At 45.2% G+C, this 12,036-nt stretch overlaps 1 protein-coding gene across 1 annotated transcript in view; it reads right to left on the bottom strand.

Annotated features, from left to right (window-relative positions):
• The window catches only part of BBS1 (Bardet-Biedl syndrome 1), a 398,008-nt gene that overhangs the window by 85,632 nt on the left and 300,340 nt on the right, over positions 1-12,036 (bottom strand). Inside the window, exon 10 of the mRNA XM_040410173.1 lies at positions 9,758-9,864. Coding sequence (XP_040266107.1) covers positions 9,758-9,864 — 107 coding nt within the window. The remainder of the gene's footprint in view (positions 1-9,757; positions 9,865-12,036) is intronic.

Genomic DNA, 12,036 nt, shown 5'->3' with positions numbered 1-12,036 from the left:
GGCTAAAATACAGTCCAAAATCTGTGCTGTTCTGTGTCATTTACTGCCCTGTATCTGAAAACTGTCTTTTGTGGACAGTAAAAAAAAAACTGCGTCACGACCAGTAAAAAATCCATAAATATGAAGAAGACCAGCACTAAGGGACGGGGAAGTGGGCGTTATGCTGATGGTTCAGGCAAAGGTTGTGGCACTGGGGGCAATGAAACTGTGCCTGCTGCCAGTGCACCAAAAAAAATAAAGTAATAAAACCGTACCCAGCTTCATGTCCAACTTAGCTAGGCGGCGCACGACAACACTGTCCAAGTCAGACCAGTGCGAACAGTTGGTCGGTTGGCTTGCTGACGATAATGCTTCCAGTCTGTTAAGCACCACCCTCTCTTCCACCAAGTCCAGTCTCTGTAGCCAAGAGTCTGGCCAGCCAACTCCTTGCTCAGATCATCCTTCCTCCCATCATGGAGAGGCCTGCCAAACGAGTGATCCCACACTCGGATATTCCCAGGAGCTCTTTTCAGCTCCACTATTAGATTTGGCCCTCGGGCCAGCAGGCTTGAAGAGGGACCTGAGATATTGTTCCCTGATTCCCAAACTCTTGAGCCTTCAAAGTCTCAAGAAGATGACGGTGGTGAACGTCAATCATTAGTTCACGAGGTGGATGACGATGAGACACAGTTGTCAATCACTGAGGTTGTGGTTAGGTCAAAACAAGAGGATGATCAGAGTGAGGAAGTGAAAGAGGAGGTGTTGGACGATGAGGTCATTGACCCAACATGGGAAGGTGAAAAGCCGAGCGAGAACAGCAGTACAGAGGGGGAGAGATCCGCAGCACCACAACAGGCTGGAAGAGGCAGTGGGGTTGCAAAAGGGAGAAGATGGCCCACACCAAAGAGGCCCGCAACCGTTACACCGATCACCCCCATGCGTAAATCAAACGTAGCAAGCGGTAGGTGTTTCGCAGTTGCGCTTTTTTGAGGAAAGTGCAGAGGACAAAAGAGTGGTAGTTTGCAACCTGTGCGGTACCAAAATAAGCCGAGGCATGAACACTAGCAACCTCACCACCACCAGCATGATCCGCCACATGGCATCCAAGCACCCTACTAAGTGGGCCAAAACGCCTGGGTCCACAATCTGGGTCTGGAATCACACCACTGCCTCCTCTTCTCCTGTGTTACGTGCTGTCCAATCCCCTGTCCAAGACGCAGGCCCAGATGCCTCTCGCCCTGCACCTGGACCTTCGAATGAACCAGAAGCAACAACATCCACTTCCCTGTCCCAGTGCAGCGTCCAAATGTCCATACCACAGTCATTTGAACGCAAGCGCAAATACCCACCTACCCACCCACAGGCCATAGCACTTAATTGCCAACTTTCAAAATTAATGGCCCTTGAAATGTTGCCATATAGGCTTGTGGACACTGAGGCCTTCCGCAGCCTGACGTCAGCCACCACTATTTTTCACGGTGTGCCGTGCCCGCCTTACACCAGCATGTGTCCCAGAACATCACCCGTGCCCTGACCAATACAGTTACTGGGAAGGTCCACTTAACCACGGACACCTGGACAAGTGCTGGTGGCCAGGGACGCTACATTTCCCTGACCGCACACTGGGTGAATGTGGTGGAGGCCAGAAGTGAGTCGTACCCTGGGATGGCACAGGTGCTACCCACGCCCAGGATTGCGGGCCCTACGTCCATCAGGGTCTCCACAAGCAGCTATGTTACTGGCTCAAACCCCCACTTCTCCTCCTCTTCTGGCTCATCCTCCTCCACTTCCACCTCCAGCAGCCATCAGTCGCTAGCTGGAAGCAGTGTAGGACTGCTGTGGGTAAGCGTCAACAGGCCGTACTGAAGCTGATCTGCTTAGGGGACAAACAGCACACTGCCGCAGAGCTTTGGCAGGGTATAAGGGACCAGACCGAGCTGTGGCTCTCTCTACTCAACCTACAACCAGGCATGGTTGTGTCTGACAATGGCCGTAACTTGTTAGCGGCTTTGGAGCTCGGCAACCTGACACACATCACATGCCTAGCCCACGTCTTAAACTTAGTGATTCAGCGGTTTATTAAAACATACCCCAATTTGCCAGAGCTACTAGTGAAGGCGCGCCGCGTGTGTGCCCATTTGCGCTTGTGGCTTCCAGCTCACCAACTGTTGTGCGACGTTAGCACACGCTGGAACTCTACGTTCTATGTGTTGGCTAGGCTTTGTGAGCAGCAGAGGGCAGTTGTGGAATACCAGCTGCAACATGGTCGTCACCTTTCAAGTCAACTGCCACTATTCACAAGCGAGGAGTGGGCATTGATGTCAGACCTGTGAGAAGTTTTAAAAAACTTTGAAGAATCCACACAGATGGTTAGTGGTGATAACGTAGCTGTTTCATCTAATTCTTTTTTCCTTCTGTACTTCTCTCTTTCCTCATTGGGCCGGTTATACCCCTCCTACGGCCGGTGTTTATGTGAACCTACCTCTAATAGTTTGGTTCATTTATTTAATTGTTACCGTACTATGGATCCTTTTAACCATGGGTCCCTCTGGCAATTAATTGAATTTCATTCACCATTGTGTTCATTTTTTTGCCTAGTACACCAATTCGTCCCCTGTGTATATTCTCGCTTCCACATCGGCACCTGGGCGGTGGGCGTGGTTATCCCGGCTCGGCGCGCCCCGTGACCAGCCCCTGGTCATGTGATCCTGGTCACCTGCTGTGCGGCGTCATCCCTTGGCGCCACGCACCACGGGCCGCGTCCGGCTGGAACGCACGCTCACTTCCTGCGTTCCACCGGACATGTGATATCCTGTCACCAGAGTCACATGTCCGGAAGTAGGAAGCTACAGGGAAAACCGGCGGCTTTTGGAGTACATTTAAAAGACACAGGGTGGTGAGTACACTCTGCCGACAGCCCGCCCCTTGGATTGACTATCCTGTGGCTCTTCTTTTCTATATATTATAGATGGCACACACTGGTGCATCTATATACACTTTTTGATAGAAATTGCTGATGCGGTCATGTCCTGTGTGATTCAGCCTGATTGGCTACACACACAGTAGTATTGAACTTTTGACAATTGACCTATACCATCCCTTTATGTACCATCTTCCCCCCTTTTCTTTGGTCGCACGGGCCCCATCCATAGTCCTGTGACCACCATTGATCTCCCCTGATGATTTTCTTTCACGAACTGAAACGTGACACGTAGGGAGCATTTTTTAGGGTTTATTAGGGATTCTGCCCCCACAGGGTCAGGTATCCAGACGGGGACGCTCCTTGCGGGGCAAGTTCCTTGTGTAGATAGGTAGGGCGTACTAGCCCCTGCCCCTTTTCTTAGGGCTGTCTAGGGTTAATTACCCTGTCACCCACCCACGTGAAAGGGGCACACATACTTATCTCCTTCCAGTGTGGCTACCAAGCACTACAGGTCCGTCTCCATCGTCAACCATCTCTGAGAGAACCCCTGGCCTACAATTGGGTGAGAACGTTCCTGTTTTTTATACCATCTTTGCCACACTGTGTATATATGTACAGTCTATGCCTTTAGGGCTGTCTTTCATATTGTTTGTTGTAGAGGCTCATCCTCTAGTGTCTACCTATTTTAGAATTTATCTTTATTAAATGCTAAGTTTTATCCCTCTGTCCCACGGGATCAGTACATACGGTGATAACGTTATTATCAGCGTAACCATTCCACTGCTGTGTCTACTCAAACGATCGCTGCTCACAATTAAGGTCGACGCTCTGAATGTGGCAGGTGAGAAACTGGGGGAGGACATGTCACAGGGTGATACCCAGAGCACCCACAGTTCGTCTTCTCAGCACGAATTGGACCGTGAAGAGGAGGAGGAGGATGAGATGGAGACTGTTGCCTCTGCTACTGAGGCTAGTACCCATGGAACTTTAATTCCATCTGTTCAGCATGGATGGGCCGAAGAGGAGGAGGAGGAAGAGGAGATGGAGAGTCATCCCGATGTCGACATCTTGCCTGTTGGCACTCTGGCACACATGGCTGAATTCATGTTAGGCTGCCTTACCCACGACCCTCGCGTTATACGCATTTTAGATAACACGGATTACTGGTTGTTTCAACCTTCTCGACCCCTGCTACAAAGAAAACTTCTCATCTCTCATTCCTGTGGTGGAGAGGACGAGTAAAATGGTGCAATACCAGGTACTTGTTGAGAAATTGCTCCAGAATTTTCCATCTGACAATGATGGCGGCAGAGTCCGTACTTCCTTAGGCAACCGGGGAAGGGAGACAATGGGAACACACAGCAGTTCCAAAAAAGGCAGGGCAACACTCTATAAGGCATGGGACACTTTCATAACACCCCGCCAGCACCCTCACCCTAAAGCACGGCCTAGTGGTGCAAAGAGGGAAAAGTTTTGGAAAATGGTGAAGGAATACATAGCAGACCGTGTCAGCGTCCTAAATGATCCCTCAGTGCCTTACAACTACTGGGTGTCCAAGCTGGACATGTGGCACGAACTTGCGCTTGGAGGTGTTGGCCTGCCCTGCCGCCAGCGTTTTGTCTGAGCGTGTATTTACTACTGCTGGTGGCATCATAACAGATAAGCGCATCAGCTTGTCCACTGCCAATGCTGACAGGTTGACTCAGACAAAAATGAACAATACCTGGATTGCCCCCGACTTCTCCACTCCACCAGAGGAACGCTGATCTAATGAGGAACAAACACGCAATTTAAATGTATGCTTTACAATGTACTCAATCCACAAGATTCAGATGCACCCTTTTCACCTCCAAAAAAGGGTATATGTTTGAATCTTGTTTACTCATCCTTCTCCTGTTCCATACAGTATATATGCCCTCAGTACAATGTTTTATACGGTCTGCTCACCTGTAGGCCCTCACTCCAAATGTTTCATACGGTCTGCTCACCTGTAGGCCCTCACTACAATATTTTATGGGGTTTGCTCACCATAAGGCCCTCACTACAATGTTTTATGGGGTTCGCTCACCTTCAGGCCCTCACCTCCAATGTTTTCCAGGGTCAGCTCCCCAGCAGGCCCTCAACCATAATGTTTAAGCGGGTCAGCTGAGCAGCAGGCCCTCACCCATAATGTTTTAGAGGGTAACCAGCAGGCCCTTGCTCCTAATGTTTTTTGAGGGTCAGCAGCAGGCTATTAATAATTTTTAAAGGGTGTGTATGATGCCCTCCTTTATGTGTAATAAAAGGTGCATTGGAGTGCCTGTTCCTTGTAATTTTTGTCAGGCCTTTTACTTAGTGCATAGGCTGTATTAGTGTAGGATCCTACTACCTGAACAATTGTAGCACCATGTGAATGAGGCCCTCCTTTATGTGATATAGAGGCTGTATCTCTTTTTCCTTGTAATTTTTGGCAGCACTTACACTAGACAATTGAATCTACAGAAAATAATGTTTCCTAACAATTTTTCCTCTAAAAAGGATTTTTTTTTGTGGGGGCGGGGTTTTGGGCGTTTTTTTTGTCAGTCTGTAAAAGTGGCGTACAACTCGGACAACATGGTTCCCAGCAGCGACATTGGTGTCCAAGATGCTTCCAGACATGGTCCCCCTGCTGTTCCTCATCGATTTCAGAGGTGTTTCCATCACTTTCAGACCTTTTCCTATGAACCAGGCACCCTCCCCCCATCCGAGCAGGGGGTGCCTGGTCGCCTCCCATTGACTTCCATTATACTCGGGTGCTCGGCCGAGCGCACGAATATCGCAATGTGTTCGGACCGAACACTTTGGTGCTCACTCATCACTAAACTACACCCCTCAAGGTATTCAAAACTGATTTTACAAACTTTGTGAACCCTTTAGGTGTTCCACAAGAATTAATAGAAAATGGAGATGAAATTTCAGAATTTCACTTTTTTGGCAAATTTTCCATTTTAATCCATTTTTTCGAGTAACAAAGCAAGGGTTAAAAGCCAAACAAAATTCAACATTTATTGCCCTGATTTTGTAGTTTACAGAAACATGCCATATGTGGTCGTAAACTGCTGTATGGGCACACAGCAGGGCGCAGAAGGAAAGGAACGCCATATGGTTTTTGGAGGACAGATTTTGCTGGACTGGTTTTTTGACACCATGTCCCATTTGAAGCCCCCCTGATGCACCCCTAGAGTAGAAACTCCAAAAAAGTGACCCCATTTTGGAAACTAAGGGATAAGCTGGCAGTTTTGTTGGTACTATTTTAGAGTACATATGTTTTTTGGTTGCTGTATATTACACTTTTTGTGAGGCAAGGTAACAAAAAATAGCTGTTTTGACACAGTTTTATTTTTTGTTATTTAGAATGTTCACCTAACAGGTTAGATCATGTGGTAATTTTATAGAGCAGGTTGTTACGGAGGCGACAATACCAAATATGACATTTTTGGTTGTTTGTTTCAGTTTTACATAATAAAGCATTTAAAAAAAATAAATGATTTTTTTAGTGTCTCCATATTCTGAAAGCCATAGTTTCTTTTACTTTTTTTTAACGACTGTCTTATGTAGGGGCTAATTTTTTCGGTATGAGATGACGGTTTGATTGGTACTACTTTAGGGTGCATATGACTTTTTAATCGCTTGGTATTATACTTTTGGTGATGTAAGTTGACATAAAAAATATGCCTTTTTTGACACACTTTTTATTTTTATTTTTTACAGTGTTCACATGAGGGGTTAGGTGATGTGGTATTTTTATAGAGCAGGTTGTTACAGACGCGGCGATACCCAATATGTATACTATTTTTTATTTATGTAAGTTTTACACAATGATATCATTTTTTAAACAAAAAAAAAATGTTTTAGTGTCTCCATAGTCTGAGAGCCATATTTTTTTTTATTTTTTGGGCGATTGTCTTAGGTAGGGTATAATTTTTGCGGGATGAGATGGTGGTTTGATTGTCGCTATTTTGGGGTGCATATGACTTTTGATCGCTTGCTATTACACTTTTTGTGATGTAAGTTGACAAAAAAAATGCCTTTTTTGACACACTTTTTATTTTTTTACGGTGTTCATCTGAGGGGTTAGGTGATGTGGTATTTTTATAGAGCAGGTTGTTACAGACGCGGCGATACCTAATATGCATACTTTTTTTTTTTATTTATGTAAGTTTTACACAATGACATTTTAGAGACAAAAAAAAATAATCATGTTTTAGTGTCTCCATAGTCTGAGAGCCATAGTTTATTTTTATTTTTTGGGCGATTGTCTTAGGTAGGAGCTCATTTTTTGCGGGATCAGGAGACGGTTAGATTGGTACTATTTTGGGGGGCATTGCCTTTTGGATCGCTTGGTGTTGCACATTTAGTGATGTAAAGTGCCAAAAATATATATATTTTTTTAGCACAGTTATTTCATTTTTTTGACACTGTTCACCTGAGGCGTTAGGTCATGTGATATTTTATTGAGCCGGTTGATACTTTTTTTTTCTTCCCTATTTTATTTTTTTTACTTTATTTTGGGAAAAGGACGCATGAAACTTAAATTTTATTTTGAAAACTTTACTTTATTTTTTTGTCCCACTCTGGGACTTCAACGTTTGGGGGTCTGATCCCCTTTACAATGCATTACAATATGTATTGGCTGTAAGGCTGGGTTCACACGAGCGTGTCCGGATTAGTTCCGGATGCGTCCCGGTGTGTTGCGGCAAACCCGCGCGAGTAGGAATGCAATTGCAGTCAGTTTTGACTGCGATTGCGTTCCGTTGTTCAGTTTTTATCGTGCGTGTGCAATGTGTTTTGCACGCGCGTGATAAAAAACCGACTGTGGTACCCAGACCCGAACTTCTTCACAGAAGTTCAGGTTTGGGTTCGGTGTTGTGTAGATGTTATTATTTTCCCTTATAACATGGTTATAAGGGAAAATAATAGCATTCTGAAAACAGAATGCATAGTAGGTGATCAGTTGAGGGTTAAAAAAAATAAAAAAAATTAACTCACCTTCTCCGTTTGTTCGCGTAAGTCCCGGTCTCTTCTTTACTTCTCAAAAGATGAACTATGGGCTAAAGGACCTTTGATGACGTAAGATCACATGCTCCAATCACATGGTGATGGACCATGTGATTGGAGCATGTGATCTTACGTCATCAAAAGGTCCTTTAGCCCATAGTTCATCTTTTTAAAGAACTAAAGACCGGGAGAACTACGCGAACAAGAGGACAAGGTGAGTTAATTTTTTTTTATTTTTTAACCCTCAATTGACCTTCTACTAAGCATTCTGTATTCAGAATGCTATTATTTTCCCTTATAACCATGTTATAAGGGAAAATAATACAGTGTATAGACAGTCACCTAGCAACCGTGCGTGAAAATCGCACCGCATCCGCACTTGCTTGCAGATGCTTGCGATTTTCACGCAACCCCATTCACTTCTATGGGGCCTGCGTTGCGTGAAAAACGCAGAATATAGAGCATGCTGCGATTTTCACGCAACGCATAAGTGATGCGTGAAAATCATCGCTCATCTGAACAGCCCCATTGAAATGAATGGGTCCAGATTCAGTGCGGGTGCAATGCGTTCACCTACCGCATTGCACCCGCGCGGAAATCTCGCCCGTGTGAACGCAGCCTAAGTGTATTATACAGTGTAATACACTTACAGCCTGCTTCCTGTGAGATCCAGGATGCTGGATCTCACAGGCTGTCCCGGAAAGCAGCCACAATGCCTAAGGAAGGCATCGGGCTGCCTTACCTGCCTTCGGGTCCCCGTGACAGCAGCGCAGGGACCCGATGGCCGCTTCCTCCCTGCACAGACATCGCGCGTGCCGCAGTCAGCGCTGATCACAGCCGTGCAGGGGTTAATGCGCCAGCGCTGTTTCTTTCACCGATGTCAGCGCATACAACAGGGGTCCAGCTATCAGTGAATGCCGGGCCCCAGCCGCAGATTGGGCGAGCGCAGCTCCTGCACCCGCCTGATCAGCGCGCCGTACATGTACAGCGCTTGCGTCCGGTTGTCTGGGCGTTAAGAGGTTAGACCAAAAGGTTCTCATCCATAAATAAAACATTTTTGCAATAGTCTTCTGGCTTGTCCAAGTAATTTTTAGCAAATTGCAGACGTGCAGCAATGTTCTTTTTGGAGAGCAGCAACTATCTCCTAGCAATCCTGCCATGCACACCATTGTTGTTGTTCAGTGTTCTCCTGATGTTGTTCAGTATTCTCCTGATGGTAGACTCATGAAAATTTGTGGACTATTACTCGACTGTCTCTATTTTTTTTTTTATGTGTTCTGCTAAAAAAACTTAACCAAGTCATTAAGAAACATACAAAGCTGTCTTCTTCCAGCTGTATGACTTCATATTGCAGATCTCCTTCATCAGCATCATGTGCATGTAAACTATTAGATATGACATTTGTAAGATTTGATATTTGGTAGACATCACACGGTTTTATTCTTTTCTAACTTTACAGTGTTCTTCTCTATTCACAGGATATTACTCTAAGGGTCCATTCACACGTCTGCAATTTCGTTCTGCATTTTGCGGAACGGAATTGTGGACCCATTCATTTCTATGGGGCAGCATGATGTGGGGCCGCAATTTCGATCCCAGAAAAAAATTGAACAGGTCCTATTCTTGTCTGCAATTTCGGACAAGAATAGGCATTTTCTATTAAGTGTCGGCGATGTGCGGTCCGCAAAATGCAGAACGCACATCGCCGATGTCAGTGTTTCGCGGATCCACGAAACACGCACGGACGTCTGAATGGACCCTAATAACAATGAAATCATGAACACAAGCTACAGGTACAGGTAAAATGCAACACACTTTCACCTAAATTAGCATTGTTACCTGCGGAGAATGTATACATTACCATTGCGGCATGCAACAGTAATGCGGTATTCTATATCATACTGTCCATTTACATCCAGAAGAGCCGGGATGCTGGGAAGACCAACCTGTAAGCATGACAACTATTATTTACAGTTTTATTAAGCCTTTCCTGCAATAAGAAGTCTCTGTTCACATCATGCTTACGCCTTCTGTCCTGACATAAGCCTCTCTCAGTAAGACTCTAATGTATTTCTTGTGTCATGAAGCGGAGGTGGACTAAGTGTGTCACTGAAATTATTTCGCTTCTAGGGTGTAATTTAAGTTTCCCCTGGTCTTCACACTTTAACTTTTATGCAAGGAAAACACCAAAATAAATGAAAAAATAAAAAAACAACACACCTTGTAAAAGAAATATAAATACATTCTTCATTAATTCATCTTGAAGTTACATAAAATCATCAAAAGGGAAGATATGTGGCTGCAGACATACACCCAAGAGGGTGCTGTAACAAAGTCATGGTAAGTAAACACAGTTCATGAACTTTATAAATAGCATATGAAGCCAATAATAACTCTCCTATGAGGATTAGTAAGAACAGTAAATAAAAAACCTGTATCAATAAAGTAGCAAGCAGGTGCAAATAGTAATAATACCGAAAAAAATTATAAGAAACCTTGGCGGCTCTACCGTAGTCTCAAGAATTTGACTGGTGCACTCCTGGCGTTATCCACAATACCGTGAGAAAGAATAAGATAATAGAACAATATTTAAAGGGGCACTCTCTGGCAATTAATGGACCAACTAAAATGTAATCATGACATACAACCCTTTTATTATTAAAATAAAACAAATTGATAATAAGCAATAAAACGTAAATACAAAAAAATAAAACCAATGAATGTCTTGTAAATGCTGGCGACTTTGTGACAAATACCCCCCTAGGTCGGGGTGTTGTGCACTCTGTATAGTAAAACAAAAACACAGAAATATAGTGGCAATACTGGAGGAGCGGCTCAACCCCTAACACTGTAGCGTGTTTTACATTGGGGGAGCAGCCCCACCGCATGTGGACCGCAGTAAACGACTATCCCCAGCAAAAAATGCATACGGTGGAGGGTGTCGGCGCGGTCCACATGCACCACAAGGGCATCCTACACAAAACGGAGCATTGTGCGGATGTAAATACAATCATATAAATCACAGAAAAAAATGCACCAAACGGATATGCCACTGACTATACTGGCTAGTCATAAATGCAGATATTAAAAGCTGAGACTTTCGCCAATATATTCCTGTCAGGAAAATATCGGAGCCCTTCATTGCACCACGTCACGGTCACTCAGCATGGCAAAGGGTCCTACCACTACGCTACCTATGGTGTGAACACGGTCTGAAGGCGATGTAATCCAGCTCGCAGCCAGGCTTCCACACAAACGCCTAGCAGGACAACTAGTGCAATGCGAACAAAGCCAAGACTGCAAGCCACGCCCATATCAGACCCTGTGATGGAGGTCACCAGGAGCAAAAGAGTGTTACAATGCCAGGTAAAGGCACATACACTACATATAAAACAAGACAAAAACACAGAAATATAGTGGCAATTCTATGGTGCATGTGGACCGCGCCGACATCCTCCACCGTATGCATTTTTTGCTGGGGATAGTCGTTTGCTGCGGTCCACATGCGGTGGGGCTGCTCCCCCAATGTAAAACACGCTACAGTGTTAGGGGTTGATCAGCTCCCCCAGTATTGCCACTATATTTCTGTGTTTTTGTCTTGTTTTATATGTAGTGTATGTGCCGTTACCTGGCATTCAAACACTCTTTTGCACCTGGTGACCTCCATCACAGGGTCTGATATGGGCGTGGCTTGCAGTCTTGGCTTTGTTCGCATTGCACTAGTTGTCCTGCTAGGCGTTTGTGTGGAAGCCTGGCTGCGAGCTGGATTACATCGCCTTCAGACCGTGTTCACACCATAGGTAGCGTAGTGGTAGGACCCTTTGCCATGCTGAGTGACCGTGACGTGGTGCATGAAGGGCTCCGATATTTTCCTGACAGGAATATATTGCGAAAGTCTCAGCTTTTAATATCTGCATTTATGACTAGCCAGTATAGTCAGTGGCATATCCGTTTGGTGCATTTTTTCTGTGATTTATATGATTGTATTTACATCCGCACAATGCTCCGTTTTGTGTAGGATGCCCTTGTGGTGCATGTGGACCGCGCCGACATCCTCCACCGTATGCATTTTTTGCTGGGGATAGTCGTTTGCTGCGGTCCACATGCGGTGGGGCTGC

This window comes from Bufo bufo, chromosome 10, assembly GCF_905171765.1.
Source record: "Bufo bufo chromosome 10, aBufBuf1.1, whole genome shotgun sequence".
Lineage (NCBI taxonomy): Eukaryota > Metazoa > Chordata > Amphibia > Anura > Bufonidae > Bufo > Bufo bufo.
This window is presented reverse-complemented; position numbering and strand designations above follow the sequence as displayed.